Source organism: Homarus americanus, unplaced genomic scaffold (genome assembly GCF_018991925.1).
Source record: "Homarus americanus isolate GMGI-L3 unplaced genomic scaffold, GMGI_Hamer_2.0 scaffold20930, whole genome shotgun sequence".
In the NCBI taxonomy this organism is placed as follows: Eukaryota; Metazoa; Arthropoda; class Malacostraca; order Decapoda; family Nephropidae; genus Homarus; species Homarus americanus.
The window spans coordinates 6,157,582-6,179,898 of record NW_024748502.1 but is presented as its reverse complement, the minus strand read 5'-3'; the positions used below and the strand labels follow the sequence as shown (position 1 = coordinate 6,179,898).

The window sequence follows — 22,317 nt, the reverse complement described above, 5'->3', positions numbered from 1 at the left end:
CACTTTACGCGGTGCATCTACTCTTTTACGCGGAGAGCGGCTGGCGGTCATCTCACGCCGCGCCATTTTTGGATTCAAACCTACCGCCATCTCTCCCGCCATCCGCCATGTTGGGTAAGCGGCGCGAGTAGGTTGCGCAGTGTATGTCTTTGTTGCGTTATCGGTGACGTCATATGACGTATCGGACTGTGATTGGGCCAAACATCCTTACCTCCCTCCCCGCTAGCTGTGATTGGTTTAATGTAATATGACGTGCCTTGCCGTGGGAACGATGAAGCCTGTTCACCTACCCACGTCAGTTACACCCCTCCCGGTTACACCGTGTATATCGATATACATTGTTCCATAAGAATGGCTGCCACCGGACCACCACCACCACAGAAAAACCTTGCATTACCTGGACCCAGCCGCCCTAAGCCAAAGAAGATATGACGTGCCTTAAGCTACGAAGTGAAGTACAAGATCATCCAAGAGATGGAGAAAGGAACATGACAGGCTGATTTGGCACGCCAGCATGGTGTGAACGAATCTACGATCTGGATGATCAAGAAGGATGCAGCCAAGATAAAAGAACACATGAACATCACAAAGTCTACAGGTGCTTCAGTGATCAAGTATTGCCACAACAAGGTGCTTCTCAAGAATGAGAAGTTACTTGTGAGCTACTTGATTCGTCAGAAAAGACGGAACATGGCGGTCGACACGCGCTCAGTTCAGGAGTACGCATGTGAACTGTGCGCAGCAGTGTCACGTAAGATGGGAATTGCAGAACCCAAACCCTTCAATGCTTCCTCTGGTTGGCTGCAGAAGTTAAAAAAGAGAACAAGATCACCAACATTAACATTAGTGGTGAAGAAGCGAGTGCTGACCGTGTTGCGGCTAGGGATTTTCCTCTGTTCTTACGTGAGATTATGGAGGAAGGACAGTACACTGACGACCAGGTGTTCAACATGGACGAATCCGGTCTCTTGGAAAAAGCTACCTTCCAAGACCTTCGTTGTCTAGTCTGCCAGCAAGTGTCGGGGCCGGAAGTTGCAGAAGGAGCGCATCACCGTCCTCTTTACCACCAATGCCTCCGGTTCCTGTAAACTCTAAGTTATCGGTGATTCACACAGCCCACAAACCACACGCCTACAAGAACATGGACATGATCAAGCTAAATGTCCACTGGCTGACAGCACGTAAGGCGTGGATGTTCTCTACTCCGTCCCTCTCCTCGTTTGATGACTGTTTCGTTCCCGACGTGAAGAAATTCTGTGAGCAACAGAATATTCCATTCAAGATTTTGTTGCTGCTTGACAACGCACCAGGACACTCGCCCCTACTGTTGGATCGTCACCCCCAACGTAAAAGTGGTCTTCCTTCCTCCCAACACTACGTCATTAATCCAGCCCATGGACCAAGAATTAATAATGTGAAAGCTGCATTCTCTGCAAAGAAGTTTAAGCTCCTGAACGACTATACCAACACCAAGGATGAGTTGCGTAACCTGGGTGACACCGATAGCAGGAGCGAAGAGGACGAGGAACAACAGTTGGCAGAGCAAGAAGTTCTTGTGAAACACTTTTGGAGGAAATTCAACGTCAAGAAAGCTGTGGACTTCTTAGTGGAGGCTTGGGATCAGCTGTCTGTACCAAAGGTTCGTCACGCATGGAGACGTGTTGCAAGGTATCCCAGGTGGGAGGCAGAGTCAATCTGTGACTGGTGAGGTTCAGACTGTTGCAGTAGCAGTGGACCTTGCCAGAGAAGCTGCGCAGAGTGTTACAGCTGCAGGCTTCTCCGAGACCACCAACGACGACATTATGGAGGTGATAAGGGATCCTGATGTGACTGCCGACGAGATGTTAGAAGACGATGACGTCAGTGAAGAGACAAGCGGTGCGTCATCCCGAGAAGAACACAAGTTATTGCATGGTAATGTAAGGGGTACCATCGAGTGTGTAGAGAAACTGAAGCTCATCCTTTCCGATGACCCTGACGATAACCGATACGAAGTCTTCACTACCCAGCTGTTGCAGATTATGGACCCCTACATCAAGGTGTATCACGACAACATCAACACTAGCCGTCAACAAATCATTACCGAATTCTTCGCCCGCAACCCACCACAGCCAGCCCAAGCCAGTGATAGTGACAGAGACAGTGATGGTGACTTTGAGGGATTTGTCAGGGAGGCCCTGATAAGTGTGGATGACAGTGATGGTGATTCACTTAAGGGCCAGTAGCCTGCCCTCTGCCTTGGAACCAGCCTCCATTCCCATACGCCGACCCATCTCTTCTACTAACATAAGTGTTAAACCTAACCTTAATTTTTCCTAACATAACCTAAACTTACGTAAATGTTAAACCTTAATTTTTCCTAACATTGTGGGAGACCCAGGTGATACTTCCAATCAGGGGTGAAGGAAACACACTGGTGTCAAGTTCGTAAGTTCTATTTCTGGGACAAACACACAAAAGGAGTTAAGACAGGGGAAACAGCGTCCTGTCTTGGAATCTCTCCCGGTATCTCTATCTGCGCATGCGCGTACAGCGCGCATGTGCTCAAAACATGAACTAACATTCAGTGACAAAAGGGAGTATGATTATAACATATAATACAGAGACCTGAATCAATAATGGTAAATAGTACAATTACATATTACAGCAATATTCGTCTCATATATCTACACCTCCCTCCCCCTCACGCTCGTAGTGCAATCTCGAGCGGACTCTTTTTCCAGGAGCCTTTGAGAGTGACGTGGGAAAACTGGGGGGTCACTGAATGAGGACTTACTTTTCTCGGTACTGAACGAAGGAAGCCGCGATTCCGCCACCATACCCGACCACTAGGGAGACGGACCTCGTAGTCCCTGGTCTTGCCGCAGCCCATGACAACCCCGACCTTGTCCCAGCGGTGAGACGTCGGGTCTTGAATCCGAACTGTTTGCCCGATACTCAACCTGGGAAGGGGTCGGGCGTGCTGATCGTACTGTGCCTTTACCTGGTCAGCACGGGCGGCTGCACGACGATCGCAGTCCTCGGTCTTGGCCTGCCACTCCCTCGAGAAGGACTCAGGATGGGCAGGGACACATGACCGTAGTGGGTGGCCGTATAACATCTGTGCTGGGGAGCGACCTGTGAAGTTGGGGGTATTCCGCAATTCCAATAAACCCCTGTCAAACTTCTCACAGTCAATGTTGCCTGAGGGTGCCGTCTTGAGGATGAGATGCTTGACGGACTTTACGGCAGCCTCGGCATGTCCATTGGACTGGGGATAATGTGGCGAGGACACCACATGATAAACTCCCCATCGCTCCATGCAGTCCCGGAAGTCGTTGCTGGTGAACTGGGGCCCGCCGTCAGTCCTCAGGCGGAGAGGGACACCAACTTCCCGGAAGTAGCGACAGAACATATGTACTGTATGAGAGGCAGTAGTGTTGCCTCCGCAGGGAACGACAACAGGCCACCCTGAGAGCCGGTCGGCGATGACGAGAAAGGACTTTCCCGCCACAACGAAGAAATCCGCAGAGACGGACTCAAAGGGCCTCGTAGGGTTGTCGTTGTTCATGAGGGGTTCCTGCTGCTGACTAGGCTGCAGCACCTGGCATGGCTCGCAGACTTGAACGGAACTAGCGATGTCGGAATCGATGCCTGGCCAAAAAACAGCTTGTCTCGCCCGGCGCTTCGTAGCTTCCACACCCCTGTGGCTGTCGTGCAGGTGGGCTAGGGTGCGGCGGCGGAGGGCGGCAGGAACCACAACTCTTGCTCTATACAAGACGAGGTTGCCATCAGCATAGAGGTCGTCCCGCATCTTCCAGTATGGGAGTAAAGAGCTGTGTAAGTCGTACCGGTTGGAGGGAAATCCCGAGGTCACGCAGTTCAGTAGACGGATGTACGAAGGGTCCGCTCTTGCCGCGGCTCGGAGTTCCTGAAGAGTCCTGTCGGCGTCCTGCGGTGGAGACTCTTCTGAGATGACGGCGTTCACGGTCACTACAGTCCTGAGGTGTGCAGTAGCATCAGCACATGCGATCTTGTCCTCTGGTGTGGGGTGGCTGACTGGGGCTCGTGACAAAGCATCAGGGATGCAGAGCAGCTTGCCAGCACGCCACACAGCTGTGAAGAGGTAGGGCGAGATCTTCTCCTTAAGGCGTTGGAGGCGGGGATTCTCGACCGCATCCAAGGAGTAGTGGTTCAGAATCGGGATGAGTGGCCGATGATCCGTCATGAGGTTGAAGTGTTGTAGGCCGATCAGATACAACCTACATTTGGACATGGCCCAGACGGCGGCTAACAGCTCCAGTTCGATGGTGGCGTAGCGAGTCTCGGCGTCAGTGAGAAACCGAGAGCCACACTGAACCAGACGAAGGCGTCCATTGCCGTGGTCCTGTAGCAGAGCGTATCCAATCCCGTAGAGGCGAGAGGCATCAGTCTGGAGGACAACTGGCAGGGCCGGGTCGAAGGAAGCGAGAACAGGTGGGCTAAGGAGAGCTGTCTTGACGCGACGGAATGCCTCATCATGGTCAGCTGTCCAGGTGAATGTTCTCTTGGGGCTCATCAGGGGGCGTAGGGGCTGTGCTGCAGCGGCGATGTCGGGGGTGAACTCAGCCAACTGGTTTACCAGGCCCATGAACGAGCGGAGGTCGGTCAGGTTGGCAGGAGTTGGGAAGTCCCGGATCGCGCTGACCTTTCCAGGATCAGCCGAGATGCCCTTGCCTGAGAGGGTGTACCCACAGAAGTTCACACTAGGTGCGGCGACCACAAACTTATCCTTGTTGAGGGTGATCCCGTACTTGCGGCACCTGGTGAGCATCTGGTGAATACGCTCAAGATGCGTGGAGTAATCCTCGTCATATAGGAGCACGTCGTCGATGACCTTGACACAGTTCGCCACACCCTGAAGGGCCATGTCACCACGGAGGCAGAAAGCATCGCCAGTAGCGCGAAACCCATAGGTCCTCTGCAGTGCTGAAATCGGCCGTACGGTGTGATGAACGTCGTGAGGTGCTGATCTTCTTCCGCAAGTTCCATCTGCCAGTACCCACATAAGGCATCTGCTGTAGTAAAGTACCTTGCCTTCGGGTCCACACTGCGTATAGCGGTGAAGGGTGTCGGTGAAGGGTGGGTCGGGCGGGAAACTTGGCTATTCAGCTTGGTGAGGTCGACGGTGATACGAACTCCAGTAATGTTCTTGGCGACTGCTACCATGGGGTGACACCAATCCGAAGGGTCGTCACCAGCAGGCTTAATGATCCCCTGGGCTACCATAGAGTCGAGTTCCTTCTTAACTTGGCTCTGGAAAGCGAAGGGTATCTGTCGCGGTGTGTGGATGGCGAAAGGTACTGCGTCATCCTTCAGGTGTATTCTCATGGGGGAGCCAGCCATTGGCTTGAGTGGAGCCGTCTTGAGGTCCTCCTTGGAAACCAGCACGTCCTTGAATTGCAGTAGGAAGAACTCCCTGGCTGCAGAAGGTGACGTATTGGGTGGGAGGGGCAGCTCCTTGCACCTGTTGACATGTTTTATTTCTAGAATTGGCTTAGGGAAGTCTGGAGATATTATGGCCAACTCTTGACAGTGGCCATAAGACAGTAGTGGCATCTGAACACCTTTGTGGACCTGAATCCTGGCAGAACATGACTGCTTACCTAGGGTGAGGGTAGCCTGAAATATACCCAGAGCAGGTGCCATTGTAGAACCGTCTGCGGTGAGCGTTGTAGAAGTTGACGGTGGTTGCAAGCTGCTCCTAGGGATCCCCAGAATGTCGAGGTGTCTTGTGCCGATGACTGTGACGTCCGCACCTGTGTCAGGAAGCATCTGGATACGGGAAGTAATGTCGCCGTATGACAGGTGAACACAGATGGGCTGAGGTGTCTTGCTGACAGGGGAAGAAGAGGATCCCACGCGACGACAGCGCTTGTTCTTCGCCGCCTGAGACTTGCAAGTAGTATCATTCTTCTTCCGTGACTGACAGCATTTGTCATAGTGTCCAATGCGGCTACAGGAGCGGCACTGAACGTTGTTGGCAAGGCACTTCAGTGTCCTAGCCCAATGACCACGACGGCCACAGTTATTGCAGGTGCTGTCAGCGGCAGGGCATTCAGAACCATGCCGTCGAGCACAATACTGGCAGGAATGACCTGGCGTCGAAGTCTGAAGTGATGCTGAAGATTGATGAGAAGCTGAAGTCGGATGTGAAACTGAAGTCGGATGTGAAGCTGAAGTCGGATGTGAAGCTGAAGTCCGGTCACGTCCTTTGTTCTTCTTATATGCAGAGGTGGCACACAGCTGGTTAGATGGAGCACGAATAGCAGAAGTCGCACTTCTGGTGGCTTCGTAAGAGCGGCAGGTGGTGACAACATCCTGTAGAGAAGAGGCAGTGTCGAGGGAGATAAGCTTCTGAATTAGCTCTTCGTCCCGCACGCCCATGAGGATAATCATCTTCAGCTGTGTTTCCTCACAAGTCAACGAGTTCCCAGGACAAACGTCAACCTCCTCAGCGATGCGTCTGAGTCGTACGTAAAAATCTGCAAATGACTCACCCTCCAGCTGCTTACAACTGAGAAGTTCCCTCCTACGCAGAGCTTCGTTGCGGAGACCCTTGATATGCGTCTGTAAAGCATCCAAGACGTCCTTCACAGTCTTGTCTGTGTCGTGGGGAATTTGCAGGGTGTGCTCCAGGATACGTTGCGTCTCTAGGGTGAGACACATCCTCATCTGGATAAGCTGTTTCTCCCTAGGCAACCTTGATAAATCGACCATCATCGAATAATCGTCCCACCTCCGACGCCATTCACGGAATACCTGGAACGAGGCATCAGCTTGGAGTGGCGGTGGACTCTGAGCGAGTGCTTTCTGTGGGGGGGGCAAAGAAGTTGAAGAGGGCCCTGCAGGTGCACCTGTGGACGAAGAGGCAGGTGTAATAGCTGCTTGAAGGGTAACAGGTGCCAACAACTCGATAATGGCACTGAATCTGGCATTTTCTTGTTGACGTCTGTGATTCTCTTCACGTCTTCGTTCATCGTCTTCCTGTCGCCTCCTGATGTCGTCTTGTCGTCGGTTTTCTTCCAAAAACTGAATTAAATGAAGGAAGTCGACACCTGTGGCAGATTGCGGACGTGTGTAGTGGGGGCTAAGGGTGGGTGGGGCCGCTTGATCCACTTTCCGCTCTACTTGGAGACCACTTACTGCACCGACATCCGTCTGAAGTTGGGCTTGTTGGGTATCTGAAGAAAACCCAATAAATTCCTGATCTTCCATATGGCCTGGTTTATTTCTCTCACAATTACTGTAATTAATAAGTGAGCAGAAGAGCAATCGTCTTTAAATGGAAGATATCTGCGAGCGTCTGTGTGTGTGTGTGTGTGCTTTCGTTCGTGCGTGTACTCGGGGCAGGTGGCTAGCGCGCTGGCTGGCTCACTCGGCAGTGCCATTCGAGACGTGAGCGGGGAAGGATGTCAAAACTTGAGCTCTCCCATAGGTCTTAAATAGGCTTCCCTCTTTTGTAAATAGTGCAGGAACACGGGGAAACACTTTAAAGACACTAAAGGGCACACACAACACTGAAAAAGCACTTCACAACACTGCACTGTAAATCCGCAAATATAAAGTGTGGAGGTAAGCCCGAGATCCACTCGACAGGGGAAGTTGACAAGATGGCGGCTCCGAGAGAGGTTCTGTGTCCACTCCAATTCTGAATAATGTGATGTCCCAGCTAAACACTGCGCCATGTGGGAGACCCAGGTGATACTTCCAATCAGGGGTGAAGGAAACACACTGGTGTCAAGTTCGTAAGTTCTATTTCTGGGACAAACACACAAAAGGAGTTAAGACAGGGGAAACAGCGTCCTGTCTTGGAATCTCTCTCGGTATCTCTATCTGCGCATGCGCGTACAGCGCGCATGTGCTCAAAACATGAACTAACATTCAGTGACAAAAGGGGGTATGATTATAACATATAATACAGAGACCTGAATCAATAATGGTAAATAGTACAATTACATATTACAGCCATATTCGTCTCATATATCTACAAACATAACCTAACCTAACCTTAGGTTAGTGTTAAACCTTGATTTTTTAAAACATAACCTAACCTTACGTAAGTGTTAAACCTTGATTTTTTCTAACCTAACCTACCATGACATATGTGTTAAACCTTGATTTTTCTTTTACCTGGTACAGTATATTATTCTCTTATTGATATTTCTCTTCTATATTATGTGTGTGTGCATACCATCATAAAGTTAAGATGTTATTTTTACTAAAACGTACATATTGTGTCGGGAAAAAGTGGAGTTTGGGGATCGGCCCAGTCTCTATTTCAATTAATCCCATATGTTCTGTTGTTCACTTTACACGTTTCCGGCTTTACATGGGCCTCCGTGGGTTCAATTGACCACGTAAAGCGGGGTACTACTGTATTGCCCTTTATAAGGCCGTAGCTACTTCACTACTGAGCAGTTGCTTCAAGTATATAAGGGATTCATTTGTCCTAACTTTAAATACTGCTCTCATATCTGGGGTGGCTCTTCTTCTGTCCAACTGTTAGATAGGGTGGAATCAAAGGCATTTCGTCTCACTGACTCTCCTCCTTTAGTCGACACTCTCTCTTCCCTTTCTCTTCGCCGCACTGTTGCTTCACTGTCTCTTTTACAGGTACTTTAACGGGCAATGTTCGGTGAATTTGGCATCCTGTGTAGTGCCGGCAAGGCCGTGGGCTCGTAACACCCGTCTTGCCCGCGGTGCCCACCATTTCTCTGTGGCTGTTGGTCACACTAGAATAACCCATTTTAGTACATCCTTCTTTCCTCACACAACAAACAGTGGAATGATCTGCCTTCTTCTGTGTTTCCAAACTCATACAATCTGTCTCGCTTTAAAAGGTTGGTTTTCCGGCATCTTCGTGGTGTAGATTAATATAACCTTTTCCTTTTCTATTTCTGGTTTCTTTCTACATTTATTTTTTCACCCCCTAGGCCCCATTGTGGGTCAATGACCTGTGCCCGGGTGGGCTATTCGCTGTGTAAAAAAAAAAAGTTTTCCTCTAGAAACAGGTCTATAAGACAGCTGTATCTATCTAGTTGGTATATAAATCACAAAACCCACAGACTACTGTCTTAATTTTGGAGGCAATCCAACAATTTTGGATTTAGTTTCCAACTGAATACAGTGGTCCCTCGGTTAACAAACACAATTCATTCCACAGTCATTCGTTAACCAAAACTTTTGTTAACCAAATCCAATATTTCAATGGGATATTGGGTAATTGGTTCCAGCTCACAAAAAAGTACATACAAAGTAAAACCAAAAATGCATAGTCAGAAACACTCCTAAAATTCCCACTTGACTCACCCAGAATGGCGTCAGTTTGTGTCTCTGCTCAGTGGAGGAAGCATCTTGCTTGAGACTGTCTTGAACAAACTATTTTTACGTTTTTACAGTACAATTATTGGTCATTCTGAAATTTATTTCACATACTGTATTGACAATATATAGTGCAGTGCAGTGTTGATTTAAAGAACATAATCTTGAATTACACCAAGTGAACTTAAAATTTTATGGGTGAAATGGAGGCATGAATCATGGGATGATTTCTCTTCCACCCCACTGCCTTCTCTTCTCCCTTCTCGTCCGCCCCCACTTCTAATTCCCATCATCATCATCATCAACCAGGAGCCTTCTACATGCACACTTCAAAGTAAGTGTACTTTACTGCATTTACTTTTAGTTTGTATGTAATTTTCGTTGAGCTGGAACCAATTACCCAAATCCCATTGAAACAATGGTTTCGGTTAACGAACGACCTTCTGGAACGAATTGTGTTCGTTAACCGAGGGACCACTGTATATGCGATCGGACGTTGTTCGGACGGACGTTAACCGGCGCATGACTCTGTGTGTGTGTGTGTGTGTGTGTGTGTGTGTGTGTGTGTGTGTGTGTGTGTGTGTGTGTATACAGTCATGCGCCAGTTAACGTCCTAGATACGTTCTTGGAAACATGACGTTAACCGAAATGAACTTTCTCCGATCATCACATAAACTCTGTATTTATACTTACGTGTATGTGGAATACTATATACGTACATATACACTTTTACTCTGAAATCACTACTGTAATGTGATACAGGTGATAAATTTTTATCTCTTGTGCAAAATACATGACGTTCATATTAAAATTATTCAGTCACAACATTTCTTGGGAAACATCCCGTTTCCCAAGAAGAAAATGAGTCCAACCAAAATCAGGGAAACTTTCTTGAGTGTATGAATTTACTTTCCGTAGTACATACTTGTCCCCATCCTCTCAGAATGAAATTATTCAAAGCACCTCAGAAGAAGTCATGACATTGATTGTGAAGGAAATGCAGTCATCTAGAATATATGCTGCAATGGCAGATGAGGCCAGGGATAGGCACACCGAGCAACTGGCAGTGTGTTAGTTATGTTACACCAGAAGGCAACATAAAAAAACACTTTCTGGGGCCTAACGACCTTAAAGGATTTAATGCACTATCCATCAATGATGCTATTGAAAACACGCTCTTGTCAAATGGCTTAGAAAATCTTCAATGTGTGGCTCAAGCATATGATGGTGCATCGGTCATGAGTGGGGATGTTGGTGGTGTACAGGCCAGCTTCTGTGCAAACCACCCAAAGGCCATATATGTACAGTACACTGCTCTACGCTCATGAACTGAACTTAGTCCTATGCTACACTTGTAAGGCAGTTCAAGAGGCAAGAGACTTTTTCGACATGTTAGAATGTGTGCACTCCATTTTCAATGTTTCTCTCTACAACCATCAAAAGTTTGCTGACATCCAGAAACAGCTTGGTTTACAGTCCAAGGGTGAGCTTGTCAGGCTATCAAAGACCCGCTGGTCATGCCAGCTCCTCCCCGATTTACGACCTACTCGACTTACGATCACCAACACTTACGACCTGCCTCAGCCGTACCAAAATTTTGTCAAATTACATATTTTCGAGTCCCAACATCAGTACACAGACAAAATTTTTGTTTGTAATTCACTTTAAAATGGCTGGCAAGCTTAAAAGTGAGAGTTTTGTGGTGCTGAGAAGAAAAAGGGACACCCATTTTAGATTTTCTATGCATTATTTAAGCATTTTCGACTTACGATCATTTCGACTTACGACCTGGATTTGGGTCCCGAACCCCGTCGTAAGTCGGGGAGGAGTTGTAAACTGTTGTTTACACAGTGCCTTGAGGAGATTGGAACAGCCATAGCAGTGGGTCTTAGAACAAAACTGTGCAGGTTACCAAAAATCTACATGCTTGTAATGTTCCAGAGCTTGCTCTCCACCACAGAGGGATTGCACAAGTTTCTTCAAAGGGAAACTGTGGACTTGGCCCAAGCACTGCAATTCAAAGATGCTGTCTATGACACACTGAGAGAAAAGCACTGATGAAATGGCTGAAGATCTATACAAGAAAGCAAAAGCCATATGTGAAACTAACCACATCCAGGAGCAGAGGGGTCCAAGACACAAACAAAGGAAGATGGAGGAGTATGTGGTGGAGTCATCTTGTGGAATAAGCTCTAATCTCAGCAATGCAGAACTTCTGAAAAGGAACTTGTATTTTCCTTGCCTTGACAGAATGATCAATGAGCTTGGCCAACAATTTATTGGTGTGGGAACTGATCTCATGAAAGGTATCCAGGCTTGACACCCAGCCTCTGTGAATTTCCTCTTTATAGAGTTCTTAACAAAAGTTGCAATACACTACAAAATCCAGCTGAAATCAGAGGAAATACTGGTTGCTAAGAATTTTCTAGCTAGGAAGGAGACAGGTGTCACTCCTGACATGCTCAGTGTGTACAGGTTACTCAATTCTGATATGTTTCCAACTCTGAAAGCCATCTTTCAAGTGGCACTGTCCATTCTTGTCAGCAGCTGTGAGCGATCCTTCAGTGTCTTGAGACGTCTACACACATCATTAAGGAGCACTTTGGGACAGGACAGACTCAATCACCTGGCATTTCTGTCCATTGAAAAGAAAACACTGGATGGCCAGACTCAAATCAAGAAGATATAGTCTGATGCTCCTTCCTCCAAAAAACTAAAGGTGTGCTTGGTGTGGTAAACAGTGATTAAGTTAGAGAAGGGATAGAACATGTCAATTTTACTTTTGCAACATTTAATGCATTAACCAATCTGAGCATCACATATTTCATTACACTGGGAGCACAAACACAGGCACTCCAACAGAACAATAACAATCCACAAGCTTTGATCACCAAATACACAAGTTACACAAACTTGACACACATTGGCCTACTACAGTAGAACCTCGATAAATCGGACAAATTGGGGCAGATCCCAGTCCGAAAAAAGGCAAAAGTAAAATAATTTAATATACATGTATGGGGTGGGATGGGGGAGTTGGCGATAAATCTACTTATCTGAACTGTTTAAAGAAAATCAGTTGTTGTTATGCTATTAATGCACTTCAACAACTAAGGACTTTAAGTGTATAACATGGTTATTAAAACACTGTTACATCAACAATAAAAAAAAAAATCAAACAGAACTCTCTGGGTTCAAAATCAGACATAGAAGTCTGGTTGTCAACAATTGTTCTCACCGAGATGATTGTTATTTACTGTAAAGTGTTATATGTAAGTAACCACAGAATTTGTCTTATAAATACAGTTCGGTCTTCATTTACGCGGTCAATTGAACCTTCGGAGTACCGCGTAAAACGAGAAACGCGTAAATGAAATAACAGAACATATGGGATTAATTGAAATAGACTGGGCCGACCCCCAAACTCCACTTTTTCCGACACAATACCTACGTTGTAGTAAAAATAACATCTTAATTTTATGATGGTATGCAAACACAATTAATATTTAAGAGAAATACAGTCACCGGTTAATGTCCATTCAAATAATGGACCCCCCCCCCCCACTCTTCCCACACTCACTGGCTCCTCCCTCTCTGCGAAATGTTTGGGAAAAACACTAGGCTTACACGTTTAGTAATAAATAATACCTCAGACTAAAGTTAGGATAATATAATTGACATTGCTGAATTCCTTGCAAGACCAGGAATATTTTGAATATAAACGTCATATATTTTGCACAAAAGATAAAATTTTGGCTCTTTCTAATGAAAATTCTTACATTAGATCTAAAATTTGTATGTCTAATGCAAATTCCATGATGTTTATATTTAAAAATAATCACAATCTTATAAGAATTCCAGCAATATAAATTATATTCTGGCCGAGGAATTTTATGAATTTTATGAGCTAAAACAAATATCTTCAGTAAATAAACAAATTATACTTCACCCGCGTAAATGACCAAATTTACCGCATAAATCAAGCATTTCAATTCTGGCAAGGCACCGCGTAAATGACAAAACACGTAAACCAAAACCGCATAAATCCAGACTCAACTGTAAAGAGAAAACTGTATACTGTACAGTACTATAAAGATAAAAATAAAAACAAATAAGTGTAATATTGTATGTGGAAGACGAATGTCTATCTAGGAGCAGCAGGCAGAGGGGGGTAGCATGGCTGGGTGGCTCCCTCCCCTTCTCTCCCACAAGATTCCTTTAACACTTCATTATGCAATTCCACCATAATTCACTTCTCATAAAATTTTGGATCATTTGGTGCCAGGTTGATAAAATATTATCCTAAAAGAATCAGCTTTCCTGAAAAAAGAATCCCACACTCAACACCATGAGTCATTTGTTTACAAAGAGCAAACAGCTGATCGGCTTACCACAATATCTGTGTTCAACACTTAGTAAATTAGTACGTGTGAGAGGTTGGAGTCATAGACCATGTTTTCTATAGACTTTATTATAACAGCGTCAGCTGGACACTGGCCATCAGGCGCTGCCAAGGACATGGGAAAACATATCGTACGATGGTACACTCTTACATCTCCCCCCCCCAAGTTAAAAGGAAATGACAATGCACCTTTGAACTAACAAAAGGAAAACAATGCATTCATAAAAACAACAATAATGCAGGAAAAACGAGTCAAACAAAGGAAAAAAAAAAAACAAAAAAAAACCTCTAAACTGATTTTACATCACATACACTACACCACGTAGTCCGTCAACCAGCCCGGAGGCCTACGGCCTCTCCTGGGCCTGGCCGCGCTCGACTGGGGAGGGGCCGTGGGTGCGGAGGAGGGCGCGGGTATGGAGGGCACAGCAGAAGGGGGCCCAGGAGGCACAGCTTGGTGCACCACCGGAGTAGTAGGCACAGGTGTGGAGCCGTTTCGCAAGTGGCGTCTGTTGCGGATGGACACCCTGCCACTGCCACCCAACCTGACGGCATACTGCCTGTGAGGGCGGGCTTCCACCACTATGCCTGTCCTGTCCCAGAGCTTGGTAGCTGCGTCCTGCACACGCACCTGCGTGCCCACGACTAGGGGAGCCAGCTGGCGGGATACCTCCCTCCGCGACAGGACCCCATCCTGTGTTTCGGCCAAGCGCACCTCCCTCATACGAAGTGCCCGCCGCCAGTGCTGGTCCACCTTATAGTGCTGTCTGGCCACGGGAACGCCGTCACGGAGCTGGCGGCCGGTGGCAAGCTGGGCGGGCGACTTGTTCACCCCCCGCAGAGGCGTGTTCAGGTACTGGAGGAGGGCCTGGGATGTCCTATCGCAGTCCAGGCTACCCCCGGGCCCAGTGTTATCCCTGAGGAGCCTCTTGGCAGCCTTGACCCCAGCCTCTGCCCTGCCATTGGACTGGGGGAAGTGGGCCGACGAGAGGCGCACCTCGACCCCCCATGACTTGAGGAAATCTGTCATCTCAAGGCTGGCAAGGTTGGTACCTCCATCTGTGGAGATCTGCTCAGGTACCCCCCACCTCGTGAAGTAGGCCCGCAGACTGGCGATGATTTTTCCAGAGGTGGCCTCGTTGGGGAAGTGGGCGATCTCCAGCCAACCTGTCAGTCGGTCAGCATATGCTAGGTACGTGCGGCCCTGCAGGTGGAACAAATCGGCCACCACTTGTTGAAAGGGATAGTCTGGCGCTGGGGTCAGAACCAACGACTCCGGAGGCTGGGAAGGGGCGTGGGTCTCGCAAGCAGCACACCGGGACCGATGATACTGCAGGTCACCCTCCATGCCAGGCCAATAGACAGACTGCCGGGCCCGCCTGAGCATTGAGTCGAGGCCCTGGTGCCCCACATGCAGGTTAACGGCGACCCGGTGGCGGAGGGAGTCGGGGATGACAAGGCGCACGCAGCCCTGGTCAAAGGTGTAGGTGACCAAACCCCTGACCACAGCCAACCTGTCCCTCACCGAGAAGTACGGGCGCAGACAGGCCACCTCCTGTGACTTGTGGGGGTGCCAGTCGCCCGCCAGCACCCTCGACACTAGAATCTGGTACACTGGGTCGTCCGCAGCCGCTTTGCACACTGTGTCTTCGTCCATAGTGATGCACCCATCCTGATCCAGTGCTGCGATTGTGACTGCACACACTGCAGCGCACAGGTCCTCCTCTTGGTCCATGTCCTCCGCATCAGGCGCCGCCCTGAGGGAGGGGAAGCGGGATAGGGCGTCAGCTGCACAGTTCCGCTTCCCTGGCAAGTATTTGACCGTGAATCGGTATTGCAGGGTCTTCTCCTTGAGCCTGAACAGGCGCGGATTCGCCACATCCGTGAAGGCTCTGTCCCCTAGCAAGCCAACTAAGGGGCGGTGGTCCGTCACCAGAATGAGGTTCGGGCAGCCAAGGAGGAACAGCCTGGCCTTGCGCAGGCACCACACCACAGCCAGGGCCTCCCCTTCTACTGCAGCATAACCGGCCTCGGCCGTGCTCAGATGTCGGCTACCACACAGAGCCAACCGCCACCCTCCTCTGCAGCAGAAGGGCGTCTCTGGAGAGGCACAGGCACAGTATTGTTGCAGGACGACGAAGCCGATGCCCTCCCTGCTCCAATCAGTGACAGCTGCCGTAGGCCTGGATTTGTCATAGTACACCAAGCCGTCTCTGGCCAACTGACAGATGGTGTCCTGGGCCTGGCGAAACTTGAGCCGCAGCTGGTCGTCCCAATACACCTGCTTGCCCACTGGCTTCTTGAGGAGCTCACGGAAGGGCTCCATCACAGGTGCAGTGGCAAGGAAGGGAGCCAACTGATTAACCAGGCCATGCCAGGACCTGATGTCAGTGATTGATGGCTGATCCGGCATGGGGAAGTCCTTGATGGCTGACAGACGTTGGGCAGTGGGCTGGTACAGGTCCCACCCCAGGAGGAAACCCACAAACTCAGCTTCTCTCCTGCAGAACAAGAACTTTTCTGGTTTCAGCGTGATACCTGTGCGAGCGCAGGTCTCCAGAAAATCGTAAGTGTGCCAGAACGCCCCCTTCACACTGGAGTCATAGAGGAGAGTGTCATCCACGCACTTGTACTTGCGGGGCACATCCTGAATAGCGTCGTCAAACCTCTTGGTGTAAGCATCTGACGCTGAGCAATGTCCCATGGGCGTCCTGCAGTATCGAAAACGTCCCCACGGCGTGATGAATGTGGTCAGGCGTCTACTCTCCTCCTCCAACTCCACTTGATGAAATCCCCAAAAGGCGTCGGCGACGGTTTTGAACGAGTGCACTGGCACCCCAGACACCATGTCGAATGGTGCAGGTGTGTGGTGCGTCTCCCTCAGACAGCTTGCATTGAGGCGTTGGAAGTCCACAGTGCGCCTGGGCTGACCGTTTTTCTTGGCCACCACGACCATCCTGGCGCACCACTCCGTAGCCTCACCAGCAGGCACTGGCTGGATGACGCCTCTCCTGACGTCCTCCTCCAACTGGGCCTTCACCTCCGCTTCCCAGTGTTTCGGAACGGGAGCGGGTGTGTGACAGGCATAGGGGGTCGTGCCGGGCGTCAGGTGGATACGGTGAGGGGGACCAGTCATGACTGGCAGTGGGGACCTGCTGGTGTTGAATGCGGTAGACGAAAAGTGCGTGAGTAGCCATGCCTCCAGCCTGGCCACATTCTCCTCCAAAGGAGGCAAGGGTATCTCAACTGGCCTCGGCGGGAAACGGCTGCTCTCAGGTAAACGGTTCGGAGGTAGATCGTCGGCAGTGTGCCGCTCCCCTCCATCGCCCACGGCAGCCACAGCACGTCTATGGAGCGGGAAGTCGACAGGCACCAAGTTGAGGCACTTGCAGGCCTCCAATGACAGATAGAGGGCCTTGGCTGTCTGCACGAAGTAGACCTCCTGGACGGTGGACCCCTCGTCCACACCGAGGCGGCAGGGGGCGGACCCCAGACACTTGAGCTGTTTGTTCGCCACGTCCCTTAAGCCATTACGGGCCCGAAGTTGCCCCGGACACAAACCGATGTCCCGGAGCAGGGATGCGCCTGCCACACACACCATAGCACCCGTGTCGGCTACAGCCAGCACAGGGGTGGCGGGGGAATTGCCCCCGGCCTGGGACACGAACACTTGTAACCTGGGGTGGCGGGATAGCTGGGCTGTTGCCACTGTAACAGCGCCTGACACATCCACAGGAGCACTTAGGGCTGACTTACTCCTACAACACCTTTTGAAGTGACCAACCTTACCGCAATTGCGACATGTAGCCCCACTTGCAGGGCAGTTACTTTTACCAGGGGCATGTGACACGCCGCAATTACCACAGTGCCCTCGACTGGGGTGTGGAGGTCGGGCGGCAGCTACCTCAGGCTCACCGGTGACGTCATCACCACCCGCCACTGCCTCCGCAACTGTTCCCACCACTGCCTGGCCAGACGTACGACACAATACACCAGCATCTCTCACTGCTGCCTCAAATAACATGCATTTGTTTCTAAGCACTTCAACACTATTATAACTAGAGTACCCCTGGAAAATTTCCCTTTTCAACACTGGGTTACTCAGGCCCACCATAACTTTACGTAATAGCATGTACTCAGAGAGGTCGTTATCACAGGTGGGACATTTAAATTCACACTCCACTGCTTCTGAGAAGCATCGTTGAAAATACCTTTTCATGGGCTCCTCTTCACCTTGTTTGCTGTTGAAAAACTCGTTCCATTTCACAGCTTGGTTTGAAGATTGAAGAACCATTCCACTGATGGCGTCCAGGGCTTCTTTGGGCGAGAGCTGCTCCCACTGACCGCTGGGGTATCTCGAGTCAATCACTCTTTGGAGTGCGGGGACGCAGTTCAGGCGAATGTGGAGTGTGGCCACCAGCTGTGGCCACCCGTTCAGCAGCACCCATGACTCCATGGACCGCCTCCATGTCCTAAACGCAGCTGCTGGCATTTCTGCCTCACACTTCTCTGGAGCGACAGCTGCTGAGGGCTTCATGACCGGCATAGAAGCATGACCACCGCCAGCACCTAGAGACGCCATCTGAGCCATCAATGCACTCATGGCCTGCTGCTGGGCACGCGTGGTGTTCCCGGCCGGTGTAGAGAAGCCCTGGCGTCCCCTTGAGGGCGTCGAGAATCGTGGACGTGTAGGGGCCATGTCAGCGTTCTTGTCAGGGCTGTAATGGCGTGTCGGGCCCCGACATCTCCTACTCACTGTGCGCCATGTGAGAGGTTGGAGTCATAGACCATGTTTTCTATAGACTTTATTATAACAGCGTCAGCTGGACACTGGCCATCAGGCGCTGCCAAGGACATGGGAAAACATATCGTACGATGGTACACTCTTACAGTACGGAACATTTGTGTATTTATCATCACTTAATAAATAATACTGCAGTGTATTTATCACCACTCAATAAATACTATTGTACAGAGTAGTGTATTTATCATCACTTAATAAGTAATTCTGAAGTGTAAAGTATTATGCATCTGCATATACCCTGGTTTATTCATTAATCATTTGTCTAAGTGTACAAGTAGCCAAACTGAGTCATCATACAACACTCAACGGTAGTAAATAGCATTTTTAAGGAGGTACCTTCATATCAAATACTATGCAGTGTGTTATAGTGATCCGTGTTGTAAGCTGGTCTACTGAAAGCTGTCACACCAACACATCTTGAGTAAACAACCTTGTGATACTGTTTTGTTTATCCTTTTATTTTCAAGTCATATTACAAATTACATACAGTATTGTATTTTTTCTATTACTGAAGATATTATATTAATCATGATGAACTATAAACCATCACATGCTAATCATATGAGAATATAATATTGAATCAATCAATAAATTAACCTGAAGAATGCGGTAACACCTTATCAGCCCCAGGGCATCTCAGAGTCCGAAAAAAGAAAAAACGAATTCCGATATATTGAAGTTCGATTTCTCGAGGTTTTACTGTACTTCCACTATACAAATTCCAGGAATTGTCTAAAAAATCAATTTAATAAACATTTTTGCTGTATTTTAGACTGTTTGGTTTCTTTCAACTGGCTTCAGATGGCAGGAAATGCTGGCACAGACAGTCTAAATTCAAAAAATTTCCAGGAGGAGCATGCCCCTGGACCCCGCCCCCCAACATTCTCGCCTTTGGTGCTCGTGGTTCTATAGAACTCTGGGCTAAGCCCCCAATGTCCTGAAGGTCTAGCAACGGCTATGAAGGTTGGCATTGGTAAATCTTTCAACTCTCTCTTGAGATTCCAGAGGCCATAAAAAGTACTGTACAGTACACGAATATATTGCATTTATAAACTTCTCTCAAGGGTATATTGTACTGCAAGTGGCCCAAACTTGCTTAAAAGCATTAAAATGAAAGGCAAGAATTGTCATAATCAAAAACATACAAAAATAATCACAAACCTGAATAGCAGGATAAGTCTTGTTTTCAGTTGTGCTTCTGACCCCTGGTATAGAGCCAGCAGACCGGCCTTCACAGATATACCTAAAGCGTAAGGCTTTCGGTTGTGGCTGTTCCAAAATGCGGACCTGTGTTGATACAAAATGTATAGGTATGTGTCATAACTTAGTTACATTTGTTCTTATAGTACAGTACAGTACAATAATTTAAACAACATGCACTACAAAACTATTTCAAGTTACTAATGGTAAAAGGTGAATACAGTACAGAAATAACAAGACACAAAACTACAAATACAGTACTGTACAAAGATGCAGTTTTAGTGTTCATATTTTATTTGATCATCATCTGTTCTTAAAGGCAAAAAAAAGAGTGGCTATCTATATGAACATATTTTCCTCTTTCTTTTTTTTTTTTTTTTTTAGTAAATGACATAGGGGATACAGTTAACAATATACGGTATCTCACACATCTATCTAAGGACCTTGCTGATTAATATCCCTGTAAATTATTTCAATGGAAGTTTGAGGATTTAGTACAAGTTGAACCTCTCCAATCCAGCACCCTTGGGACAAAACCAGAGAATTTTCCAAACTATGGGTGGTCAATATATTACAGACTACCAAAAATGATGGCTTTGATGTTTACCATAGCAATGGTACCCAACTGGAACGCTGGCTCTGCCTACCCCCGAGCAACAGGACTCCCTCACTCTGCTCAACCTGTTTCACTCCCTCTCTCAGCATGCTAACTCTTGCACACCATGAAATGTTTATTTCATTTGTTTTAGAACACACACACACACACACACACACACACACACACACACACACACACACACACACACACACACACACACACACACACACACACACACACACACACACACACACACACACACACACACACACACACACACACACACACACACACACACACACACACACACACACACACACACACACACACACACACACACACACACACACACACACACACACACACACACACACACACACACACACACACACACACACACACACACACACACACACACACACACACACACACACACACACACACACACACACACACACACACACACACACACACACACACACACACACACACACACACACACACACACACACACACACACACACACACACACACACACACACACACACACACACACACACACACACACACACACACACACACACACACACACACACACACACACACACACACACACACACACACACACACACACACACACACACACACACACACACACACACACACACACACACACACACACACACACACACACACACACACACACACACACACACACACACACACACACACACACACACACACACACACACACACACACACACACACACACACACACACACACACACACACACACACACACACACACACACACACACACACACACACACACACACACACACACACACACACACACACACACACACACACACACACACACACACACACACACACACACACACACACACACACACACACACACACACACACACACACACACACACACACACACACACACACACACACACACACACACACACACACACACACACACACACACACACACACACACACACACACACACACACACACACACACACACACACACACACACACACACACACACACAGAGAGAGAGAGAGAGAGAGAGAGAGAGAGTAATTTGGACGGAAAATCAATCCCAAAGCTGGAATTTTGCAAAAAATTTCCGGCTTTGGGAACATTTTCCGAGTTTGAAAATCGAGAGCATTTTCTGAAAATGTTTTGAATAAAGATGAGAGCTAAAGTATTTTGGGGGAGGGACCCGACCTGACCTGACTCAATGTCAGGTGGAGGTAGAGTTGGGGATTAGTGCTCTCATATTACTGACCTTCTGATGGAATGTCAGTGGTGGTGGTGGTGAGTGTTTCGTGGTGTTGGTGATGTGGTGGCGGTGCCACGAGTGTTGGTGGTGATAACGAGTGGTGGTGGTGGTACATGGTGTTGGTGATGAGTGTTGGTGGTGCTAAGTTTTGGTGGTGGTGAGTGTTTCTTGGTGGTGGTGAGTGTTGATGGTGGCGATGAGTGTTGGTGGTGGTGGTTGTGTCATGGTGATGATGGGTGTTGGTGGTGATAAGCATTGGTGGTGATGAGTTTTGGTGGTGATGAGTGTTGGTGGTGATGAGTGTTGTTGGTGCTGAGTGTTTCATGGTAGTGGTGAGTGTTGGAGGTGGTAGTGGTGAGTATTAGTGGTGATGAGTGGTGGTGAGTGTTGGTGCTGGTCAGTGTTGGTGGAGGTAAGTGTTGGTGGGTGTTGGTGATGGTGAGTGCTGGCAGTGGTGAGCGGTGGTTATTTATTTATTTATTTATTTATTTATTTATTTATTTATTTATTTATTTATTTATTTATTTATTTTTTATTTTTATTTATTTTTGGGTGGGGAATGGATGGAAGGCATGATGGGGCTCAAGACACAGCCAGGCATGAGGGATAGAGAAGTCACAACATATGGTCGTGGGGGAAAGGTTGGAAAAGAAGTTTAATGAGTTAAA

General features: G+C 48.2%; 1 protein-coding gene across 1 annotated transcript in view; it reads right to left on the bottom strand.

Annotated features, from left to right (window-relative positions):
• The window catches only part of LOC121880309 (transcription factor p65-like), a gene marked incomplete in the record, with an annotated part of 127,130 nt that overhangs the window by 40,908 nt on the left and 63,905 nt on the right, over positions 1-22,317 (bottom strand). Inside the window, 1 exon segment of the mRNA XM_042387469.1 lies at positions 19,710-19,835. Within this exon segment, the coding sequence (XP_042243403.1) occupies positions 19,710-19,835 (126 nt within the window).